Consider the following 23,780-nt stretch of genomic DNA (forward strand, 5'->3'; position numbering starts at 1 on the left):
CCACTACGTATCCGTGTCTGTCCGTTCTCCACGAGGCTTACCCGGACGTGTATCGCGACGACGCCTGCCCCTCTTGCGGGCAGACCTCCACTCTAGCGCACATGCTGTGGGAGTGTGGGTCGACATACCCCAAGTTCATCAAGGAGGAGTGGGACTCGCTTTTGCGTAGCCCCGCTCTAGAAAAGCAAATCCTGGCCGTCCAGCGTGCCCGCGACCGGGCCGGTGGGCTAGACCTGCCGGTCCCGACGTGGGACTAGCCGGGTGCGCGACGAGTTCGCGTCCTCGCCGGACCTACAATAAAGTTTATTCACTCACTCACTACACGTGTCAAACAAAGGTGAATTTAGTAGTAGTATGTTTATTTGGCCATATTATATACAATACAATATGCCCTCGAGGTGAGGCTAAAGGAGGTAGACCAAGCATACCTCCTGACAAGGCCTAAACCCAAGATCACACATCATGGAAACGGGGGCCGAATGGACAAAAGAAAAACAATGAGCAAACATGATCACAAGCATAAACTGTCGCTGCATTGCTCGATTCATTTTCACATTACTATCGACAGCCATCGCAAGATGAATGTTGTGGTATTTTTTGTAGAATCATGTTTTCTCCTATGGAAAAGATTTATCAGTAACAGCCATTAATTTCATAGTGATTATTGAGTCCACAATTCTCAAGACAGGTGGGAAGTAACGACTTTCTTCTATGCACTAAACCTTTAATTACTTGGACACTTGAATTTTGCTATTTCAACATACCTGCGAGCACAAACCAGTTGGTAGAACTCGTTAAATAATAATATGCACTGGCGATTACAACGCAAATTAAGACAAACACCATTGTTGCGAATCTTCGACAGGGATGCCTTCAACGTTGTGACTGGAAAGGCCTGTCCGTTTTGTTTCAGTGTTTTCGTCGTCTAACTTATTAAAGTGCAGCTTTCCTTGCCCTCCCTTCTGGGTACGGCGTAGCTGCTTCTTCGTTGGTTGGTATTTTGACTGTCGATGTCAATACGACTGTGCTGTCTTGCACGACTGCCCGGTGCCGGTCATAGTGCAAGCACCTGTCGTATCTAGTGCGAAGCGTGGCCGCCGGGCATAGCAGGTGACGTTCATAAGGTTTAACGGGAACTTCAAGACAAACGAGCGTTCGTGCCATCGTTGTGCTTCAGGCGCCGCCATTTCATCGGCTTTATGTCGTAGTGATAATTCATTCGTTCTCATGCCGTCATCACCTTTCTTCCCTCTTAATTATCTATTCGTCAATAAGTCGTCATTTTATTTTCATCACGCCGCTATTGTCACACCCCGATTTCAATTCCATCGCTGTCAGTCCGTCGTCGTCATTTCATCGTCATCACACTGCGGTCATCCCGACACCGTTATCATGCTGTCGTCATTCCATCGTCACCATGGCGCCGTTATGTTGCCATAATCTTCATTGAGCCGTCATTTCGCAGTCTTCTCGTGCATATCCATGGTCTTACAGTCGTCATAATGAAGTTGTGGTCGTTTTATCGTCGTCATTCTAGTTTCGTCACCCCCTTGTCGTCAAGCTGCCGTTGCCATGCCATTATCTACATACAGTTGCCGTTATACCATCGTCATCACTTCAGAATTGTCATCTCACTGTCCTCATAAACCCTTCGCCTTTCCCTCGTCATCCTTCCTACTTCGCCATTCCGTCGTCGTGAATGCGTCGTCAAGCTCTTATGATTCAATCGTTGTCATTCTTTTGTACTTGTTGTATTGTCGTTATGTCATCGCCGTCACGCTATCGTCGTTACTGCGTCGTAGTCTTACAGTCATTCTCATTCATTTATTATATAGTCGTCGTTATGCCACTGCATTTGTTCTATCATGGTCATTCCAACTTCGCCATCCGAGTGCCGTCATGCTGTCGTTGCAATCATACAGTTGTTGCGATCCCATTGTTGTGACACTTTCGTAATCATTCCAGAATATTTATTCCATTGCCGTTATGTTCTTATGTTGTGTGGTATCCATTGTTGATATTCCTGTTTTGTTGTTCCATCTTCTTCATGCTTTCTTTGTCATACCGTCGTCCTTGTGTTGCCATTGTAGCGGCGCAACTATCGCCTCCAGATCTGGTGAAGAAGAAGACGGCTCACAAGCGAAGAGCGCGAGAATGAGAACACGCCAGCGTGCTTGACCTGATATGCCTCGGCGCCATGGCTGGACTGCCTAAATAAGCGGTAGCCACGGTGGCTACCTCTTCGCTCCCTTTCGCCAAGGATTGGTGACACCGGACGACCGAGCCTATTCATGCCAGCGTCAACGCGCCTACTCTACAAAGGCGATAGTAACGTGGCCTCAGGCGGGCCGGAAGACGTCCCGCGGTTGGGTGTTCAGTAATTCTATATCGACATGCCGGACATCTACTTCATACAAGTGATCAGCATTCCAGGCTCCAGACGCGTTCCAGGCTCTGGCTGTGGTCCAGGCTCCGGCTGTAACCCCCCGGGCCCCGACTTCTACGAGGAATTGCGGGCAGCCTTCCTTGCTCACTGCGCCAGGTCGAGTGCACGGTCTCCACCTGCTGTCGCTCCGTCACAACAGCTCTCGCCATTCGAACCGTCGCGTCAATCTGTGTGTCACCCGCCGTGGTTTTTTAATGGCTATGGTGTTGGGCTGCTGAGCGCGAGGTTGCGCGATCGAATCCGCGCCACGGTGGCCGTATTTCGACGGCGGCGAAATGCGAAAACACCCGTGTACTTATGTTTAGGTTCACGCTAAAGAACCCCATGTGGTCTAATGTCCCTTTATGAGCTTTAAAAGCCAAGTAACGAAAACGTTTGTGGCGCCGCTGACGCACTTTATTGGACAGCGCTTACTTCCAGCTCCGAGCTGCTTGCGTCCGCCATGTTCTTCCGGGGCCAGGCCAGCTGCTGAGTTCGACGGCACTATCACTCTTGTTTTCTTGCTGTGAATTGTGTCGGCTAAAGATTGACAGCGAAGGTGACTTCTGTATATCTGTAGCTGTTTGCTGAAAGTCAGCGTACCTTTCCAAGCGCTTCTTGCATCCTGCTGCTACAATGTTTCATTGTTCGCCACAATACAATGATTTACGCATACTAAAGGCACAGATAGCACAAATGAGGGCGCCGTGGGCGAGCTTCAGAATAGCGCTAACCAGATTCGTTTATAAACAGCAAATTTGGCGTTGTGATCGCGGGTTCATTCCTGAGCGCGAATGACTCGTAACCGCACAATGCGACACCCTACTTAAAATTGCCTAGTTGAACTATTCTTGAATATTTAAACAGCAACATACAGGAGCTTCGGTAGCGGTTGTATTACACTACAAAACGAAAATAAAAGACGCTGCCGGCCATTCCAGTTGCTATCTGAGGTTTTGCACACAAAAGCTGCGGAACAAAGATGCGCGAGTGCACTGTTCTCTCGCGAACTAGGCAGCCGCAGCCACGACTGCGTAGCTTCACCGCTCACACCGTCTATGACAAAACAGCACGTAAATAAGAGCTGGAACGCACTACTGGCACGTTTCATCTTCTTCTCAGTGCCTAACTAATTTGCCACGTTTCTTTATTGCCTCTCTCAGCAAAGCCGTGACTCCAAATACATACCGTTCACGTGAATACCGCGTGTACAACCGCGCTCCGGAGCGCGTTAGGGAGAAAATGGCGGCTGACGCGAGCCGCAAGGGAGAGACACTTATCACTACTTGGCCAAAGCCGATCTAGTAATTTTAGTCTAAACTTCCGGAGTCCCACTCCACGGCGTGCCTCATAATCAGACCATTGTTTTGGCACCTCAAGCGGCATAATGTAATTTTTATCTTCGCGTTTTGTCCCCCATCGCCTGCGTCTATCCCCGCCGATCGACAGCCCACGCGCCGGCCCTGGAATTAAACTTCTACTTGTGTTCGTGAGCCTCATCCCCACCTCAAAGGCAGCTACGCGACAACTCTTTCCAATGAATTCACTGGGCCGTACGCAAGCACTTCAAGTTCTTTCTACAGCCCGCCGCACTCCTTCTTTAAGCGCTCCCTTAATCATCACCGAGTCGGAGGCTTTCCCACCGACTCCACTAGGCGCATATTTCAATCTTGAAGGCACGGCGACTGCTTAAGCATAACCTTCGCGATACCTTCAGCGACCACCGCAACCCTAGTGCTGTCGCCATTCGAGCTTTCGCCGTAAGCAGCAGCAGTCGAACCCTCCGATGTTCTGTGCTCACACCTTCCGTGGGCACATGGCCTGCCGAACTTTTACAGGACCACCTCTGCCATCTGGTTTCTTTAGCTCTAGAATCACTTCCACTTCAACAACGTGAGAGACTAACACTTGCACCATCACGATGCAAGTCGAGAGCTGCCAAACGGTCCTTTTCGGAGCTACGACTTCTACAGACCCGGGAATCTACGAGAATCTGCGGCAGGTCGTGATTGCGCACTACAGAATCACTGTAACATCGCCTCAGTCACAACCTACGATACCGGTGCTGCCTGGCGCATCGCTGTCGGATGCCGGAACCAGACAATACCAACGAGTGCCACTGCCCCTACCAGCCACACTACCAGTGCCACTGCCATTGTTCCATCTGTCTCGACGACACCGTCTTCAGCGTTGTTCCCCTCAATATCCTGAACTCTCAGCGCGCCAAAAACCAGCCAATAATACCCCACAACTCTTCTCGCCGAGTTGCAACGCACAAGACAATGCGCGCCTTTTGCACATGTTTCACTCGTGCTTCGCGATAGGAGGGGGGCCCCGTAGCGGCGCGACTATCGCTTCCAGAGTCAGTGAAGAATAAGACAGCTCTCGAGCATAGAGCGCGAGAAAGAGAACACGCTGGCACGCTCGACGGCAGCGGCCTCGGTATCGGCCGCTCCCGAGATCCCGGGGCACCATGGCGGGCCGGCCTAAATAAACGATGGTCTCGGAGGCTACCACATCGCCCCGCCTCCCTCGCCACCATTGTAGCGTCGTCATGCGGTCGTCGTCATTAGCCATCGCCGTTCCTTCGTCGTCATTACTTCATTGTTACGCGTGTGACCCACATGTTTCAGCGCCACAAGTTCGTCAGCTCGGCGTTTGCCTGGCAGAATGCGTCCAACTTGGTCGTGCGCTCTATGCTTGCAAATTGACTTCAATATGTGTGGACAAATATTCGCAGTGAGGAAAGCGAATACGAATAGTCAGGGTGTAGTATTTTATTCATATTGGAACGAGAACTATTATGTACTTTCGAATGTTTGAAAGGAACCCAATATTTCGCAACAACCGCCCGTATGAGTAGGGTTACTGTTCTCATTTTGCTAAACAAGGAATAGCTAAGCATAGAAAGTGTGACAACGATAAATGTTGCCGAAACAATGCAGAGACAACCTGGGCAATACAACCTTTGTGTTTGGTTTTGCCGCGAAAACTTACATAACAACCAGTGTTTTTTTCTTGTAGTCTGTAATTTACTTTGTTTTCGTAGTATAATTATGCAGATGTTTTATCTTTTACGCTACAATAATGTGTTGTTCTTGCAACAGGCCTTTTTACACGTGTCTACGCTACACAAGTCTTTCAGCAGCTTTATTTTTTAGGAGCTTATGATTGCGTATAGCAACGTTTTATTTAGAGCGTTTGGAAAGATTCCCATATAGCAGGCATTCATTGTTTGAGAGCTCGCTTACAACCATGCTTTATTGTTGATCAGAAGCTGTTCGTGAAGGTTTTATTAATTAGCAATAGCTCATCATGTGTTTAAACTTGATCATATTACATTATACCTTAGTGCATATCATTACTATACATTATTACGTTATACACTAGTGCGCGAAGTTGTGGTACCTGAGTACATGAAAATAAATATCCTGTCTCAATAGATGCGTCTACTTTTCACTATTCGGTATTCGATCCCACATTCAATAAATAACATTCGTATTTGATTCATATTTGAAAAGGTTTGTATTCGCCCACCTCTAGTCGTTAAACAAGGAGACTGTTCGTAAACACCAATGAAAACTCAACTTACATGGTATTCCTACAGTGCCTGGGGACCTGCTTCTTTCTGGTTTCCCCTTCTGATAGCTGGCATTCTTCATGTACAAACTCGCCGAACAAGTCAATCTTATAAAATTCGCATGGTGTTCAAACATTTCCTTTTCTGACGGTTTGTCTACTGTGAAGCCCTAAGTAGACAAAGCTGTCACTTTCTTCGCATGGTGTGCTTTCTATTTTTCATATGCACGCATTTAATGCCGTGTAGTGTCGTTTCGAAAAGTAACGTTTAGACGTTCAAAATTTATGCAATTCCCCCAAATTTAACAGGTGTTGTTGAAGTACTTGGCTTCTAAGAGTGACATGGGCAAACGAATGCTATAACAGGCTGGGCTCAGATGGAACTGACCGAGCGAAAACAATTTGATCTCCTATCTTCTCTTTTTTCACGCTGCACAGTGCTCGAGACAATGATATCGAGTAGAGTAATCCTAGAACCTGAAAGCAACATTAGTTACGAAATGTCCAGGCTCCTGAGTAGCTACAACACACAAACCACGCAGTGCCTTGATGTACGTAGAGTGGCTGGTAAATGGCTGACGTAAGGACATAAATTGTGGCCAGTCACAATTATATTCACACAATACATGAACCGGCGTCAGTGACCACATTCACATCACACTACTGTACGCCCAATCCATGTGCGAACATTTTGACCGCGAACTTTTTGCATTGTAGACAGTGCATTTTATTAAGGCCGTGATCGTGTCGCCTGTCAACAAACTAATGCTGAATGAATGCTCTAATCAATCATTGGGCAGCTTCCTGTGCTGATAATGGTGGCTAAGCTATGCTCATATATAGCTCTAGTCATAAAATAAAGAAATTATGTGACGCGGGCATTCTTAATTGATATTGAGGGGTCGTCCGCATGTTTTTCGACAATTTTGTCTCGAACTTCGGTTAGTGATTAAAGCTTGAACAAATTTGAGCGCACACAACACATGGTTTCCCGGCAAATATTGGTCTGCTTAACAACTGTTAATGAATGTATTGAAGTGCCGGGGTGGCTTAGCGGCTATGGTATTTCGATGTTTAGCACGAAGTCGCAGGATAAAATTCCGACCACGGTTGCCGCATTTAGATGGGGGTAAAATGCAAAAACCCCCATGTCCCGTGCATTGAGGGCACGGTAAAGATCGCCTCATTGACAAAATTATTCCAGAGTCCTTAACTAAGGCGGGCCTTCTAATCAAATTGTAGTAATTCTGGCACTTAAAACCCTAGAATTCATACATGAATGTACTGATTCTTAATAGTAAGCAGTGTCATAATACCTTTGCGGGACGTATATTATTCAAGACTACTTTAGATATGTTAGGTTCCCAATCTATCAGATTCTTATTTTGTCAGATGATCAACTTTGATTACTGTACTAGCAGATGCATAAAGCAAGGCGTCATTCTCCTTCTCGCTTTCTGGTGGCAATCCAAACAGGTACGTATACTTGGGCTCACGATAGCGATCAGGTCCTATATTCAAATAAAGTTTTTACCCGTCCAATCCTTCATTAAAGCAGACACTAACCATTGCCAATAATGTTAATAATAACGCATGCGGTAAGCCAATAGCAACCAGCACTTGCGACCAAACATTTTCGAAAAATATTGCCTTAGGTGTTCAAGAATAGCCTTATTCCTGCTGTGCGGAGCTTCTGAGAATCTGTTTGCTGTTTTGAGACAATAAACACAATAAATATAATGATAGTAAACAAGGTCTTCTTGTGAACCGCATTCTTTCTCCACTCTATATGCAGGAGTGGACCTCGTCTATAGCTCCTACCACAACGTTCGCCGTTCTGGTGGCGCCGAAGTGGAAGGCGTGAAATTTAACAGCGTGCAGCGCCGCCCAACGCTCCAGATGCCAATCGTAGAAGGGTACCACTTTGTTCCTTACCTGGATAATGAGACTGCCAGTCGCGATCGCGAGAACTCTTTGCGAGAGTATGCTGACGTGTGTTCCTGCATCAGCGAACGCGTCCTAGAGAAGATCGAAGAGCAGCAAAGACAATCCAACAAAACTTTGCACAAATGCATAAGTGTGCCAGAGGAAGTGATAAACTGGTACGTCGAGAACATTGCGTCGAATCAAAGCTTACTGCAGCTTCTTGTTAACGCCCACAAAGAAGGTGACGCCGCTGAATCACTGCCTTCCAAGTTGAAATCGGCACTACTTTCCTCCATGAATGCTCTCGAGCAAGATATGCTGAACACCAGCCTACTAGAAGAGGACCCCCTAAGATATGTCCTTGACGTGGTGCTCGAAAATACAAGTTCCAAGAAATTTTGTATGCTGGAGTTCGCGGACAAAGGTAGGAGTGTCGCAGCCATGGGTCCACGGTTGTCAGCTCTGCTGTCCACGTACGATGTGCACCTCAAGACTGAATATACTGTTGCACGCCTCATCCCAAACAACCTCGAGAAGGAACAAATTGCCGAAGACAGGGCAGTAGCTGCATGGGACCATCCCTTGGTCTCCGGCTCAGAAAAACTGCCCAAGGCTGACTTGGTGATTGCTTTCTGCGGCACCATGAGTGCGCTTGTTGACGTCGAGTCTCTGGCTGAAAAAGCGCACTCGCAGTGCGAGGAACACGGATTCTTTATTCTCTGCCATCGCACAGAATTGACCGCGGCAGAGGCACTCCTCTCGCAAGTGAGCGGTGTTCTTTTCCGAGTTTACTCTGAAAAGGAAACGACTCAAGCTCTCACAGCTTGTGGTTTTTGGTTGGTGGCACGAAAGTCGAATAACCTATCGACGCTGCTGCTGTTCAGGAAAGTTACTCTGAACGTCGACACTACCAAGCAGGTGGTTGTCAAGGTGCAGAATACCAGCTTCAGATGGGTGCAGTCGCTGAGAGAAAAAGTGGTTGAACACGACAGCAAGCCAAGTGGAGAAAACATCTGGCTGCTCGCAGAAGACGCCGGCAACAGTGGAATCATGGGCTTAACCAACTGCCTAAGAAAGGAGACCAGTGGACGTCACATTCGGTAGGTACACACAACAATACGTTGTGCCGTCTATTTGATGCAAAATGTGTGGTGAGTGGAAAATTAATTATGATGGACATCCTAGTTTCTTGTCATAAAGTGGTAATGCAATAAGGAGCAAGACAGAACTGCTGTTAGGAATTGTTTTGAGTAGTTAGCAAATACCTGCAAATTTGTAATGATAAATGAGCAAAAAGCACAAAGCCAATTCTGTCGGAACTTATGTGGTAAGAAGGTACTGAAACAAATTACCGGGATTCCAGATAGATGTAGGTATATATCTTTTGTTGCCACATTTCTTAGCGTACGCACGCAGTAAAATAAGTTCTCCATTTGTCTGGCTCTTTTATATGCATGGGAAAATTATGGTAAGGCTCAATTTAAGAATTGGTTCTTCATGTCAACACTGAACTCAGTTCCAGAATAAAAAATATTATAGAGATGGCGTCTGTCGTAGGCTCCTGTTTAGAAAAAACTAAACACGCAATCAGGTAAAAAAAAGATAACTAAATTTGATTAATATATCACGACAACCTCGAAAGAAATCCACGAATGGAATTTTCATGCACACCCTCCACATGTAGCACAATCTTTTTTGTCATAATCGAATCATGGCGAACACGCAAGTTCACCTCTTAGCTTCGTTGCAACTGTTCAGGAGAGTACTCTGTGCTCTTCAGTCAAACTAAATTAGTGAGACCAGGCATTTTAGTTGTTCTGCGCCAAGATAGAACATACCCAATACGGGAAAGCGGTTAAAGATAAGGCGTCAACTAGGAGAAATAAGAAAAGACATGAAATTTTATTCAAACGGTTAGATGTGGTAGGAAAAGGCCAAGAGCTTCCTGAACCCTTTAGCTCGGCAATGAAAACTAATAAAAGAGAAAATAGTGTTTAATAAATCACTTCAACAGCGTGTCTTTCCGAACCCTGGCTACTAGCTGTTCGCTCTTACTCTGAAGGTACCCCACCCCTTCTATATCGGTCTTTGATTTTTAGTATAATGGAAGACATGACACGATCATTCAACTACTATCAATTTAGTATTTTAACTAAGAATAATGGGGTAATAATTATGTATGTATGCGCAAAATCGGGCTCTCAGTGTGCATTTTGACTCCATATTTCAATTTGAAATTGATGCCTCTTAGCCTATCCTAGTAAAACGGACCACCATTTTGGTGTGGATTGGGGGTAGCCACAAAAGCGGAAACACCGGTTTGTCTTCTGCTCCGAAAGAACATCTGACATCTGCAACGTGGCTGTTTGTGTCGAGGTTTAGTAAATGTTTTTCACTTACACAAATTTATCCAAACCGGCAATTTTGTGCTTGTTTTTCTTTGGTACCCCCCTCCCTAACTGTAATGCCTCAATGGGTGCTGTGGGTAATAAATAAATAAATAAATAAATAAATAAATAAACATCTGGCGCATTCCTACGCCCGTTCTGGCACCCAACGGTGCAGCATGGATATTTCCGTTGAGTTGTGCTCGTAATTATTTCACTGGATCGCGCGATCAAAGCAACACAAACCACTGAACGCTCGCATAAACTACATCTATGCTGCGCTATATTATCTCTGGCTGACCGCCGAGAAACACATGTGTAAACAAAACCACTCATGGCGACCATCACGTATTTCCGGCTCTCGCTACCGATTAGAGCACTTGCAGTGCGCAAAAATAAGCCATGCGACAGTTACCTCCGTTAGCCCAAGGGATCCGTGGCTGGGGCATAAAGTTAATATAACTTACTCTATAGGGAAAGCTCCCCATAGCGCCCATGCAATGAAATCACAACCACAAGGGCGCCGCCATGCTGCTACGCTGTGCTGTCACGCAGACGCAGAAGACTAGATGCGATTCAGGCATTCAGACTAGACGCACAATCAGGGTATGGAAACAAAAAAAAAACGAAAACATTAAAAAGAGCCGATATTCTTGCTCGAACCTAAAATTGATGCGTTACGTTACGATTTTTTTTCACTTCTGAGCGACACCGACGAAAACAATAACGCTGTTTAGTTCATGTTGCCCACCTTTTCTGGGCAGTCCATCCATGCATTGTCTCCACTTGTGGCTGAACTATGCTACTTCATTTGAAAGTAAACTCTATTTTCCCGCGATATTAAAAGTGGTTGTTAGTGGGGTTTTCACCGTATTGCTTGGCATCCGAGGGGCGGAATCACCAGACTATAATGCGTGCAGAGTACTTTAGGCGTGTACTACATGTATTTGTGGTTTGTCCTCAGTATGACTATGAAAAGCAGGCATTCATCTCTTCCTTAGCGCCAATTATCAGCATGCCGTTCAATGAGAAACGGTTAGTGGGCCACTGACCGGACATACCACTAAAGCGAGCTATCGAGGCTCTAGTTCGAATACTTAGCTAACACAGGCCTAAATTCAAGACTATCAATAAACCTTCGAACGCGAACGTATATATAATGGCATCGTACGGCCTGTCCTCATCATTACTCCTCAGTTGCCTATTTTCCTTATCTTCCTTTTCCCCCTAAGCAGAGTAGCAGGCTGGAGGACCCTCTGCCTTTGCTCGGTATATAGTACTCCGTCTCCCTCTCCCTCAATAAGGCTCTGCTTCACATAGACTGCAGCAATGATGGGATGTGGCAGCGTACATCGAAAAAAGACGTTACACAGAATGAAGAGAAATAGATATAACAAGGTATTTATTTGGACAATTTAAAAATTCATATCTCGAAACTAGTGTAGTCCTGGGAATTCGTCCCAAGTGGATACACCTTGTGAACTCACCGGCTAAAATTAGTACATTCAGTTTGGGCCTCAAAGGAGTAATTCGTGTAATTATGTTAATTATGCAATCTGGTATTTTTATTTTTTATAGAAGTAATGGCCACCTGATCGAGTATTTAGCTCGATGGTTATAACGTGCCACATGCAATTTTTAAAAATTTAGTGCCGCTAAAACAACAGCTGGCATAATAACCCCCCCCCCCCCCGCCCACCCAGCCAAAAAAAAAAGAAGAATCATAGCACTAGTAGTCCTGTATTACAAAGAAGGTGTCGCTGACGGTTGCATGACGAAGGCTTATAGGGTGTTAGGAAATACTGCGAAGTCTAGTCCAACACTCCGGCTCTCTAAATTCATAAGGCGCTGGCGATACCTACATGGTGGCGACGTACTGCAAGTACTAACCTTCTAATTAAGCACGCATAACCGCATACTTCGGCATATTACTGGGCATATTATCAGCAGAGAACATGTATGCACATCAGTCTCTGCCTTACCGCTTACGGCTTCACGTCATCTTGGTGGTGAAGTGGACAGACGCTAAAAGACCCTCTGACCCTTCCTGCTATGATAAGTGACAAAAATGAGCGTCGCTCATAATAATGAACAAACACAAAATTCATTCTATTTCACACAGGTGTATATTTGACGCCACCCTGAAAGGTGTCAACAGCGTAGCCGACTTCAGCCCTACCAACCCTGCATATAAAGACATAATAGAGAAGGATCTTGTGATGAACATCTACCGCGATGGACAGTGGGGATCCTACAGGCACCAGGCCGTCCAGTGGTGTGAGTTGCCGGAATTTAATTTTTTTGGCAGTACTTTTTATGGGAAATACAATTTTAGTTGGTGGCTTGACTATATACAGAGTGTTCTTTTTATGGACCATACAGGTTATACATAAAACGGCCATGACCGTGAAGCGACTGTCATCCTCGCATACAACTTCCATGGCGAGGCGGAAATACTTTGCCGCGTCTTAAGTTACTCTAAATATCTAACTAACAAAGTTCCCTAATTAACTTTTTATTATTCGGTTGAGGGCAGTTGGTTATATCAAAACTTGTAGGCCCTGAGAATTTATGCCATAACCGTTTGAGATATTCATGTGTGGGGCGAAGTTTGAATAATTGCATGTCGCGGCAAATCCGGACCGGACACACAGCGGCACATGCTTACCAGGCAGTTCGTGTTGTATCCGTAATTTCCACGACTGGCTGAGACGTTCAGTTTCAAACCTCCTCCCGCTTGTTGTCACGGGGTGTTTCGGTCTGATATGATAGCCGGGTCACCAATTGTGCGCGCCCGCGGTCCTCGGGTTTGATATTGCCTGTGTTTAGCATTAAATTTGATGATAAATACCTCGAGTAAGGTTCGATTTTCAAGATCCCTAAACAATGAGGTCGCATTAAAATGTGACAGCCTTCAAGTTCGCCACCTATATAGCTGCCAATAAAGCACTAATGAAAAAAATCTCAGTGCCCTTCAACATTGTGAAGAAGGATGACCAGCGAAGCTGTGTATGTGGGCCCCTTATTGGCGAACTGCACCTCCCCCGCGGGTCGGCCCGGCATTGCACTAAATTCGGGATAGGCCCACGTATGGGGAATGCATTAACGCCTGCTTCACCTCTGCCATGGGTCGGGCTGGTATTGCACTATCTTTCGGATGGGCCAACGTAGGGGAGTTCTTAACACCTGCTTCACCTCCGCTGTTGGTCGGCCCGGCATTGCAGTATATTCGGGATAGGCCCACGTATGAGGAGCGGATTAACGCCTGCTTCACCTCTGCTGCGGTTTGTGCCGGTATTGCACAATCTTCAAGATCAGCCAACCTAGGGCAGTGCTTAACGCCTGCTTCACCTCCTCTATGGGTCGGACCGCTATTTCACTAGCTTTGGGATCGGCTCACGTATGGGGAGTTCTCTTTTTTTTTTTTTTTTTTTTGCTTATGACACGAAATTTTTCTTGGACGGTAGAGGTATACAGCTTCGCTGCAAAAGTAAATTAAGCATTTTTGGTGATTAGTCTTCTGAAGGTCAAGTTATCAGCGGCGAAGTATCTCCGCCTCCCCTAGGAGCTCGTCGGTGGGCAATAATTCCACGTTGACTGCACTTGTAGCCCGTGTGTAAAAATATATATTTTGTAGAAGACCCTGTATGTGCACTCAAAAGTATGTGTGTGTGTGTCCTACTGCTTCACTGAATTTTTTCTTCACACCGAGTGCCCAGTTAATAAATAAACCTGCACAGGCCGGGTGCTACCAAACTGGGCTGAGAGTGTCAAGGCATAAAGCTTTACTTGGTCAGGCAATATAACTGCGGTTACGAAGATGTGGGTATACCATGAACCGTGCACCACACAACCATCGAACTGCACACAGAATTTGCTGACAAACTTAAACTTCGCGTTAACTCACATTTGTATCAACTGTTTCGCTTTGTATGGTATTTCATTTGTGTGGACCGTTTTAAGTATCGCTCTATATCATGATTTCGCCGGCATTAATGAGACTCACGCTAGCTAACGATGCCTCCATCTTCTGACGCGTTCTAAAAACGCATGAATACACTTTCCGACCAGGAATGGCATGAACCTTTCCAACATTGATGCGTACAGCAATATGTGAGGCAGAGCTTGTGAGTGTGCAGTTAGGACTAGAGCAAAAAAAGAAACAAAGATTCTGAACCACGAAAGGCTGCGCCTTTCTTCGCAATTAGAGGAATCAAAAACGCACTGTGTTTCACCTGAGCCCTCACAAACAGTTCTAGGGCTTATTTTACTTTCAGCAGTTCATTCGTCATTCTCGCGATTTCACCTGGAACTGACTTCTATGCAATGAAATAAAGTGCACATGACTTTAATGCTCGGATTTTTTTTTTTCGTTTCTCGAATACGTACCCGTTGTGAGCATTGTAAGAAACCTTTCTTCAGCTGGAAGGTGCTCTTGCGGACCGTTAGGTGTGCGCGGATAATCGAAAGAAACTCTCTTTTAGTCTTAAGTCGGAAATTGGCCCAGCAAGTTACAAGCTGCAAAATGCCCTGCTTTATAACAAATTCGCGATATAATAATCACCTCGTCAACTTGAAGTTTATTTGGCATCTTAAGAGGAAGTTTAACTTGGGTCCTCTCGTCTTCCGACATGGGAAAGGAGAAATTGTTTTTCTCGGCAACGACTGCACCAAGTTTGCTGAGGTTTGTTGAATTTAAAAGAAGTTGTAGTCTAGCGATTGTTGGTAAGCGATCTTTTATTTAGGAGGTGACTATATTTGTAAAGATTGTTAGAAATCGCGAATTTTCAGAACATACAACTACGAAGCTTACATTAGAAATCAGCAATGGAAAATGATATTACAGTTCTTTAAAATGCTTTTAATAATACAACTACATTCAACAAGATAATTGTATTACACACTGCTGTGCCATATATCGTTATTATGTGAGTATTACTTTTGCGACACCCTTGGAAACACTGCAAGAAAATTATAGGCTGTATATTTATACATTTGTCCGCTTTAGATGCTTTAACGAATGCAATTTACAGACCGGCGATATCTGTTTTTGACGAGCACCACGCTAGTCAATCAAGTTCGCAGCCTCGAGGACGATGTGTAGGTGAATATATGAATAGCATATAATTCACTCGTTGGCTTAACTGCATTACTTATGGCTGCCGCAGACACGTGCGCCAAATAGACCTTCACATGAGAAAGTGGTCCTAGTACGACATTGTGGCAGCCACAGCAGGTTACGAGCAAATGCATAGACAGCGGAGCTAGCGAGCGCGAGGTTTTCGCAGGGGGTTCTGCTGCAATTATCAGCGCTGGACTTGAGGCTGCACGCCATCAGCACAACACGCAGGATGTTTGCATGGACACGGATGTTTTTGAACGTCATCATCATCAGCCTATTTTATGACCCCGGCAGGAAGAAGGCCTCTCCCTGTGATCTCCAATTATCCCTGGCCTGCGCCAACCACTTCCAACTAGCGCCCGCGAATTTCAAAATTTCGTCGCCGCACGTAGACTTCTGCCGTAATCGACTGCATGTCCTTTCTCTTGGTACCCATTATCTAACCCTAATGGTCTAACGGTTTTCTAACCGGCGCAAAACATCACCTGCCCAGCTCCACTTTTTTCTCTTAATGACAGTTTTAATATCAGGTATACTCGTTTGTTCTTTGATCCAAACCGCTCTCGTTCTGTCTCTTAAAGTTATGCCTAGCATTCTTTGTACCTTCGCGATTTGCGCGGTCCTTAATTTGTTCTTAAGCTTCTTTGTCAGTCGCCATGTTTCTAGCCCATCTGTCAGGACCGGTAAAATGCAATAGTTGTGCACCTTCATTTTCATTGACAATGGTAAGCTTCCAGTCAGGAGCTGATAATGTATGCCATATGCGCTCCAACCCAGCATTATTCCTCTGGGAATTTCATTTTCATGATCAGTGTTCCCTGTATGTAATTGACCTTGGTAAACGTACTCCTTCACAGACTTTAGAGGCTGACTGGTGACCCTCAGCTCTTGTTCCCTTGCCCGGCTATTCACGATTATCTTTGTCTTCTGCATATTAATCTCGAATCCAGCTCTTACACTCGCTGTTAAGGTACCCGATCATTTATTGCAGCTCGTCTCCAGTTTTGCTGAACAGGGCAATGTCATCTGCAAGTCGAAGGTTGCTGAGACATTCGCAGTCGATCCTTATTCCTAAACCTTCCCAGTTTCATAAATTGAGTACTTCTTTCAAGCACGCACTGAATAACATCGAACAGATTATTTCTCCTTGTCTCACCCCTTTCCTTATAGGTATCTTCCTACTTTTCTTGTGTAGAATTAAATTAGCCGTGGAATCTCTGTAGATATTGTCCAAGATATTTACGTAAGCGGCGTGTACTCCTTGATTACGCAATGCCTCTATGAATGCTGGTATCTTTACTTAATCAAATGCCTTTTCGTAATCTCTGAAAGCCATATAGACAACGTGATTGCACTCTGGGGATTTCTCGATTACCTGACTGCGACATGAATGGGATCTATTGTAGAGTATTCCTTCCTGAAGCAGCATGTTCTTTTGGTGAATAAAGTCCAGTAGTGCCGTTATTATATTGTAAATTATCTTGGTGCTATATTACATAATACGGGAAGTAAGCTGATGGGTCTATAATTCTCCCTTTTTGTGGGTTAGTATAATGTTTCCATTCTTTCAGTTCCCTGGGACCCTTAAAGTCGATGACACTTTGTATAGAGAGCTGGCAGTTTTTCAAAGATTATGTCTCCCACATCTTTGATTAAATGGACTGTCATTCCATCTTCTCCTGCCGCTTTTCCCCGTTTCATGTCTTTCAAGGCCCTTCTAACCTCATCGCTAGGTATAGAAGAAGTCTCTGCAAGCTCTTCATTACTACTTCGAATGGAGGTATCGTGGCTCCTTGGGTAGTATACAGGTCAGAACAGAATTCTTGCGCTGCTTTTACTATACCTTCGAAAGTGCTGATGATGTTACCATGCTTATGTTTCAGTGCATACGTCGTGGTTTGTCTATGCCAAGTTTTCTTCTCAAGAATTTCATGCTCCGTCTATTTTTTATGGCTGCCTAAGTCTTTCTCACGTTTCAGTTTCGATTATCCCTTATTTTGTCCTTGATCAGCTGTGGCAGTCTGTCTTGAGTAGGACACACTCATTCTTTGTCGTTTCTTTATTAGGTAATTTGTTACTTGGGAGCGCATGCCTACTGGTTGCCTTGGTGCCTTACCTACCACTTAAGTAACTGCCTCTTAAGCCAGCCTATATAAGGTTTCAATAATTACCTCTACGTCATCTACAGCTCTCTGTTCTAAGGATTCACATTTGTTTGCAAGTGCCAGCAGGAATCGGTCTGCATTTACCCTTACTGCATCTAGGCTGGCCTGTTTCTTTTTGACCAATTTTACTCTTTCTCTTTTCTCAGTTGAGGTGAATCCTAGCCGTCACTAACCTATGGTCACTGCCTAACGCTTCTACATCCAGGACTATGCTCATAATGGCAGAAACTATAAAATGAATTTCATTTCTTGTTTAACCATAAAGCCTTTTCCAGGTACACTTTCTATTGCTACGCTTCCTGATGAAGGTGTTCATTATTCGAAGCTTATTCCTTTCTGCGAATTCTACCAGCATTTCTCACCTAGCGTTCCTAGAACCGACGCCGTAGTTGCCAATTGTTTGTTCGCCAGCATGCTTTTCTCCCACTTTTGCATTGAAGTCGCCTATTACTACAGTATACTGAGTCTGCACTTTTCTCATCGGTAATTGAACATCTTCATAAAACTGATTTATCATCGTCATCATGTCTGGATGTTGGAGCGTAGGCTTGTACTACCTTTAATATATATCTATTATTAAGTTTCATTACGACTACTATTATCCTTTCATTAATGCTGTATAATTGGTCAATGTTGCTTGCTATGTGCTTATTTATTGAGAATCCTACCGCGCATCGCTTCATATCCGGGAGACCTCTATAGGAGGGGAGATGGCCGTTAGTCAGCACTGTATAGGCCTCACCAGTTCTTCTAATCTCAGTAAGGCCAATGATGGTTCCCATGAAAAATAATTATTTTGGCCCCCTTTGCATGTAACCAGAATTCATTTTTAGTACAATACATGTGTGGCCCTTTTGAACAGCAATGCAGGGCGCACTGAATCAGCAGCGTCCGGGAACGTAACAGAATACAAAACAGAAACTAAATATCACATTGCTGCTTTGCCATCCGAACTTACTGCTAGTATTTTAAAGTAAGTGGCTCGGCAATTCGATAAACCAGTCACCTTACTCATCGCTCTGCTCCTACGTTTGGCAGGCGGAGAAGCGAAGACCACCACTCAGTTCGCTTACCTCAACGTCAAGACGCGTGGAGACCTGTCGAGCCTCCAATGGTACGAGTCCTCGCTGGGGTATCTGTCCCCTTGTGAGAAAATTGGCTCCGAGGGACTATTTGTCGACGTATACTACGCATCTGTCAATTTCCGCGACGTCATGCTTGCCAGCGGAAAAGTAAACATGGACACGGCACGTGGTGAGTGTTTTCTCGTCTTTTCAGTGAGTACATCACCTCCCTGTGCTGCTTTCCCGCGGTCTCGGTCTCACCACTCCAGCAAACAAGCTCGCGTAGATACCACTGCGCACATATCTGCGTTAAAGAATTCCAAAGAACCATTTGCCAAAATACTAATTGCGTTTCAAGCGCCATAATTAGCAATGACGAAACAATTAGGAACAACAATAGCGATGACAATTGAAACGCGTGACATCAATTGTTACTGCCTTTGTTAGTGTACACGATGAGTAGAGGCAAGGTAGAGACGATAGTGAAACCAATGACAAATCATCAAAAGCAACCGAGTCCCTTCTCATACGCATGTGGAGCGAAAAATGATAATTAATTGACATGTTCCTCTAAACTTTGTACCTTTCGCAAAAGGAACAGTAAAACAAAGGCGTGTAAAATATCATGTGACATAACAAAAGGTGATCGACAGCACAGTGTTTCACTCAGAACTAAGTGATGTGCTAAGGCCGGAAGCGGCGCACCGCGTACGGCCGTTTCAGTGCAGATAGCCTAATTTAAACCAACTAATGATTCTTGCTGGCCAGTTTCCTCACGAGGGGCTGCCTAGAGAAAAAGAATACTTGCCGTTCATGTAGTGGATTCATTATATTGTCCTTAACCATCTATGGCAAAGCCAGCGTCATGTCATGTGCAGCGTAGGTCGGGATGATAACGGCATTTGTAATCCAGCGGAGCAATGTCAAAACATCATTGACATGGGCGATCATGAAGTTGGTACAACGTCGTAAAATTTATACGTAGCGTAAACTACTGTCATAAATCTACGGAGATAATGGGCTGGTCCCGGAGAGATTACTAACATGGCGCCTCAAAGCGCGAGCTGTGACAGGGAAACAATGTCTAGAAAGTCATTTGTAGACATTTTCTAGACAAGGCGTGGCGCACGCGCGGATAGTTTCCAATAAATGTGGCTGCCTTTGGAACGAGAGTGGTGGCCTAGGGTTAGAGCACATGGCTGCTGTGCTCGATGGCTGAGGTTTGTTTCCACCATCGGTCGCGCCTTGGTTTCTTCTCATGAAAGCGAAGCGAAACAGCTACCTACCGCAATGTGCCATGGATGAGGCAAAGAATTCTTGGCTATAAATCAGCTTGCCGCAAGTGGGATCTTAATCCACGTCGTCTAATTACGCGCGCGATAATCTTACCAATTGAGCTATCGCGGCGCCGGCTTCCCATCCATTTTCGTGGGTATTCTATGTGTACTGGATCTGACGGTGTTGGCGTTAGGCAGCTCCGCGAAAACGGCCATCCACCGCGATGACAGGTAAGATTTTTTTTAAAAACACGTTAGCGTTTCTTATCTTGGTGCCAAGTTTGGTCCTTTGGCGACGTTCGCAGCAGTGGGCTTATCCCGGAGATCAGAGACTCCTGGGTATATCGACATCATTCCTTCTTTGTCATTCCGTCGCAATCATGCTGTTTTTATTCAATCGTGATTATGACGTCATTGTCACGCATTCGTTGTGATACTGCGGTGGCCATTCTATCGGCATTATTCCAGCTTCGTCATCCGCTTTTCACCATATGCCGTCGTAGTGATGCCATCGTGGCATAAAGTCATCTTCATTACAGCTTCGTCATCCGATTCTCGTCATGCCATCATCGTCATACAGATGACTGCGTCACGCCATGTAGAGCATCGTCATGTAGTAATCAGTCCATCGTCGTCGTACACTCGTCGCCATCATATGGTCTCCATGCCGTCGTGGTCACGCCGTAGTCCTCACCATTTTAATATCGCAGTTGCGTCATCCTCATGTTTCCGTTTTCATGCCGTCGGGGTCATGCAGTCGTCATTCCTGTTTGTCATCTCCTTCTCGAAATACTGTAACTGTCGAGCCGTCGTCGTCAAGCCTGGCCATCACCCAAACATCCGCAAGTCATTGTGGTCGTCCCAGTACCCGGATGGGGCCTCGTCACTCTGCCATCGTCATACCATCGTCATCGTTTCGGAATCATTCCATTCTAGTCATATCACAGTCATCATAGCGCTTCCGGCTGCGCCAGCGAGAACTCAAACATTGGAGGTGAGCATATTTCTTTAAACGAGAACGCTAGGCAATAGGGTTTGCACTGAACGCTTATGGAGGAAGTTCCCGGGAGAACACGTTCTTCACCTGGGCTCCGCCGACTATCGATTTTATAGCCGACAAATCACGAAGTGCACCTGCCTTGAGTACTCGTTCCGACTGCACTCAACAAAAGTTGCGTTTCAAAACCAAGCTCAAATCAGTGAGTGAATTCTTCATCATACCACGCGACTTTGAAACTTCGAAGTGGCGGAAGCCCCGTTAGGCCTCTATAGTCCTAGCGCGTGAGCGACCGCCTTGCCACTTGTTAATAACCGGATAGCCCCTACCGAGCATAGGAGATGGCTGCATCAGAAGATATGGATCTCTACAATCCCGCCGCATCCCCATAACAACATGTACGAAAGCGGGGACACAAGGCAAATTTATGAAGTGGGGACTAGCAAAAGCCAGTGGATCACCGCCCATAACCAGGTGACGGACCACTGGCAGTTACTTATATCGTGGCGACAGCGAGAGGCTGCCAAGCACAATGAAAGGTAAAAGGCTTACAACAGCAAGCATAAGATTAATGGGCAGTCGTCGGCGGCGCGAAAAGAGGCAGGCAAGACGGCGAGACGGGCACCGGTCGTCGCGTCATGCGCCCGACGAAGGTGAAGCCTCTACCACCATTACAAAAGAATGATATCAAGATAATACTGAAACCCCACCAGGGACTCAAGGAAAACCTGAGGACAGAAATACCACAAGCAATTATTCGGCCTACCTAGACGATAATCGCAGGAAACGGATGGAACCAACAAAAAACCACCAGAGAGGATTTGGTACTGTGAATCCGAGAAGGAACGAATATCATGATCCTCTGCACACGCTCACTTGAGGTGGCGGAGGTCATTCGTCGAACCACATAGATGGAGATGCGAGGATACTCATACCTGGAGGATCCAGACGATAGCTACGCAGGTGCGCTGCACGGATTCCCAGCACACACCGCACTAGCAGATCTCCAGCCATACGTGAGGGTCAGGACACAAGGAGTGATTATCGAAAGGTACCGAATGCTAAGAAGCTCAAACACCGCTCTCCTCACATTGTCAGGACGCACGCGCCCCCAATGCGTGTACTACATGGGAGCGGAGATGCGGTGTACGGAGTACAGAGAGACAATCCAAATGTGCCTGGAGTGCATGCAAGAGGGACACTGCTCGGATGTGTGCCCAAGCCGCAAGAACATATGTCGGGGCTGCGGACTCGAAAATCCGCCCCCACAAGGATAGGAACGTCAAATGCACCGCATGCGGGAAGAAAGGGCAAGAGACACGTAGGGGCGCGAATAAACTGACTGCCGGATCACGACTTCCCAGTCTCGATCGCGAGAGCGGTCGGGAAACTGCACCAGAAATACACCGGGTCCCTGGTTTGGTTTGACGGAGGAGGAGGACCTTTATCAACGCCAATAATGGTCCAGATCACCAAAAGGAAGCAGAGCGAAGAGCAATTCCCTATCGAGGGTATTAATACTCCGTATATATATAATAATATTAATAACCCATGTTCACTAGACTCACTTTACTAGGAACTCTAAGGGACGGTGAAAATTTGTTCGTCTTATGAGCAGTTCATGTTATCAGAAGAATATTTGGCAACATCACTAGGTGCATCCAAATATCTTACTTCAAAACGGTAAATGAAGTAGACTTAAAGCCGGTGGAAAAATGACATTCAAGGCATTTATTCAGGAGAACTTAATAAAAAACTGTTTTGAAATGGTATTTTGCTTGGTTTCCTTCAGTCCGTGATGGATGTTTGGCTCTTCTGTGCAAATCGGCGAACAGCCACAAACGATGTTATCGCACCTGACGACCTTAACAATCCGTCTGTGCCTTCGCGCTGCTGGAACAAGTTCACTAGGGAGTTCAAGCAGGCATCTGCCTCCTCGCGGGTCATTGGTGCAGGCTCCGAGCTAGCGAAAGTACGAAGTAGCGCGTTGAGCGCGCGGCAAAGGAAGGCAACCTAAAGGAAAGTCTAGGTGACGTTGAGCGAAGTGGGGAAGGAGAAGCGAGACGAAGCGCCGCGCAGGCGGAAGGTAGGCGGAGGCGCGCCGTGTGTACCTCCTCTGGTAGTTGCTACATGTTTCATTTGCGATGCGGACGTACCGGGTTCGTCCTCGCGCGCGCCGTACGCTGTGTGTGCAAGTGAAACCGTGCGACGCTGAGGTGGCGATGGCGGCTCACGGGATGGGGGAGGGGGAAGCACGCCATCTTCCGTGGAGGGGAGAGGAGGGAGGGGGTGTTGTACTTAGGACGCCCGCGGTCGCGCGGGCTTTATCTCGAACGCGATCTGCTTTAGGGGCACAGTCTAGGTGGGTCGGTGGCCCGTAGCTTTGCGTGCGCTGTGTTCTCGCCATTAAGTTTGCGTTCACACGAGAGACAGCGCGAAGGTCACTTCGCTGGCTGCCGCAGCCGTGTTTCTCATGCCATCGTTTTGACAGCGAGCGTCCGCGGCCATTGGCGGCCATCGAGTGCGATGTGTTCATGTTTGCCTGTGCGCGCTGACACCATTCTTGTTAATTTAGTTATTAAGCGAATGTTTACAAGGGGGCGTTCTGCTCCCGCGGCTGCTGCGTATGGCGCCGTCACGCGAGCCCTGTCTCGAGTACGATCTGCGATGCGGACAGTCTAGACCCACCTATAGGGCCGATAGCTTCGTATGCACTACAGCACCCATATGCTTGCGCGTCAGCCGCGTTCACGATGTGAAACGTCACTTTCTCTTCTTATTTCCTCCTCTTGTTTTCGCCTCTGCCCACGGGCGATGTAGGGTGTCCGGATGCGCCAG

At 46.2% G+C, this 23,780-nt stretch overlaps 1 protein-coding gene across 1 annotated transcript in view; it reads left to right on the forward strand.

The window, feature by feature from the left end:
- LOC126534093 (fatty acid synthase-like) overlaps positions 1 to 23,780 on the forward strand; it is a 183,329-nt gene that overhangs the window by 110,721 nt on the left and 48,828 nt on the right. The window contains exons 19-21 of the mRNA XM_072284047.1: positions 7,800 to 9,030; positions 12,440 to 12,594; positions 18,643 to 18,858. Coding sequence (XP_072140148.1) covers positions 7,800 to 9,030; positions 12,440 to 12,594; positions 18,643 to 18,858 — 1,602 coding nt within the window. The remainder of the gene's footprint in view (positions 1 to 7,799; positions 9,031 to 12,439; positions 12,595 to 18,642; positions 18,859 to 23,780) is intronic.

Source organism: Dermacentor andersoni, chromosome 8 (assembly GCF_023375885.2).
Source record: "Dermacentor andersoni chromosome 8, qqDerAnde1_hic_scaffold, whole genome shotgun sequence".
In the NCBI taxonomy this organism is placed as follows: Eukaryota; Metazoa; Arthropoda; class Arachnida; order Ixodida; family Ixodidae; genus Dermacentor; species Dermacentor andersoni.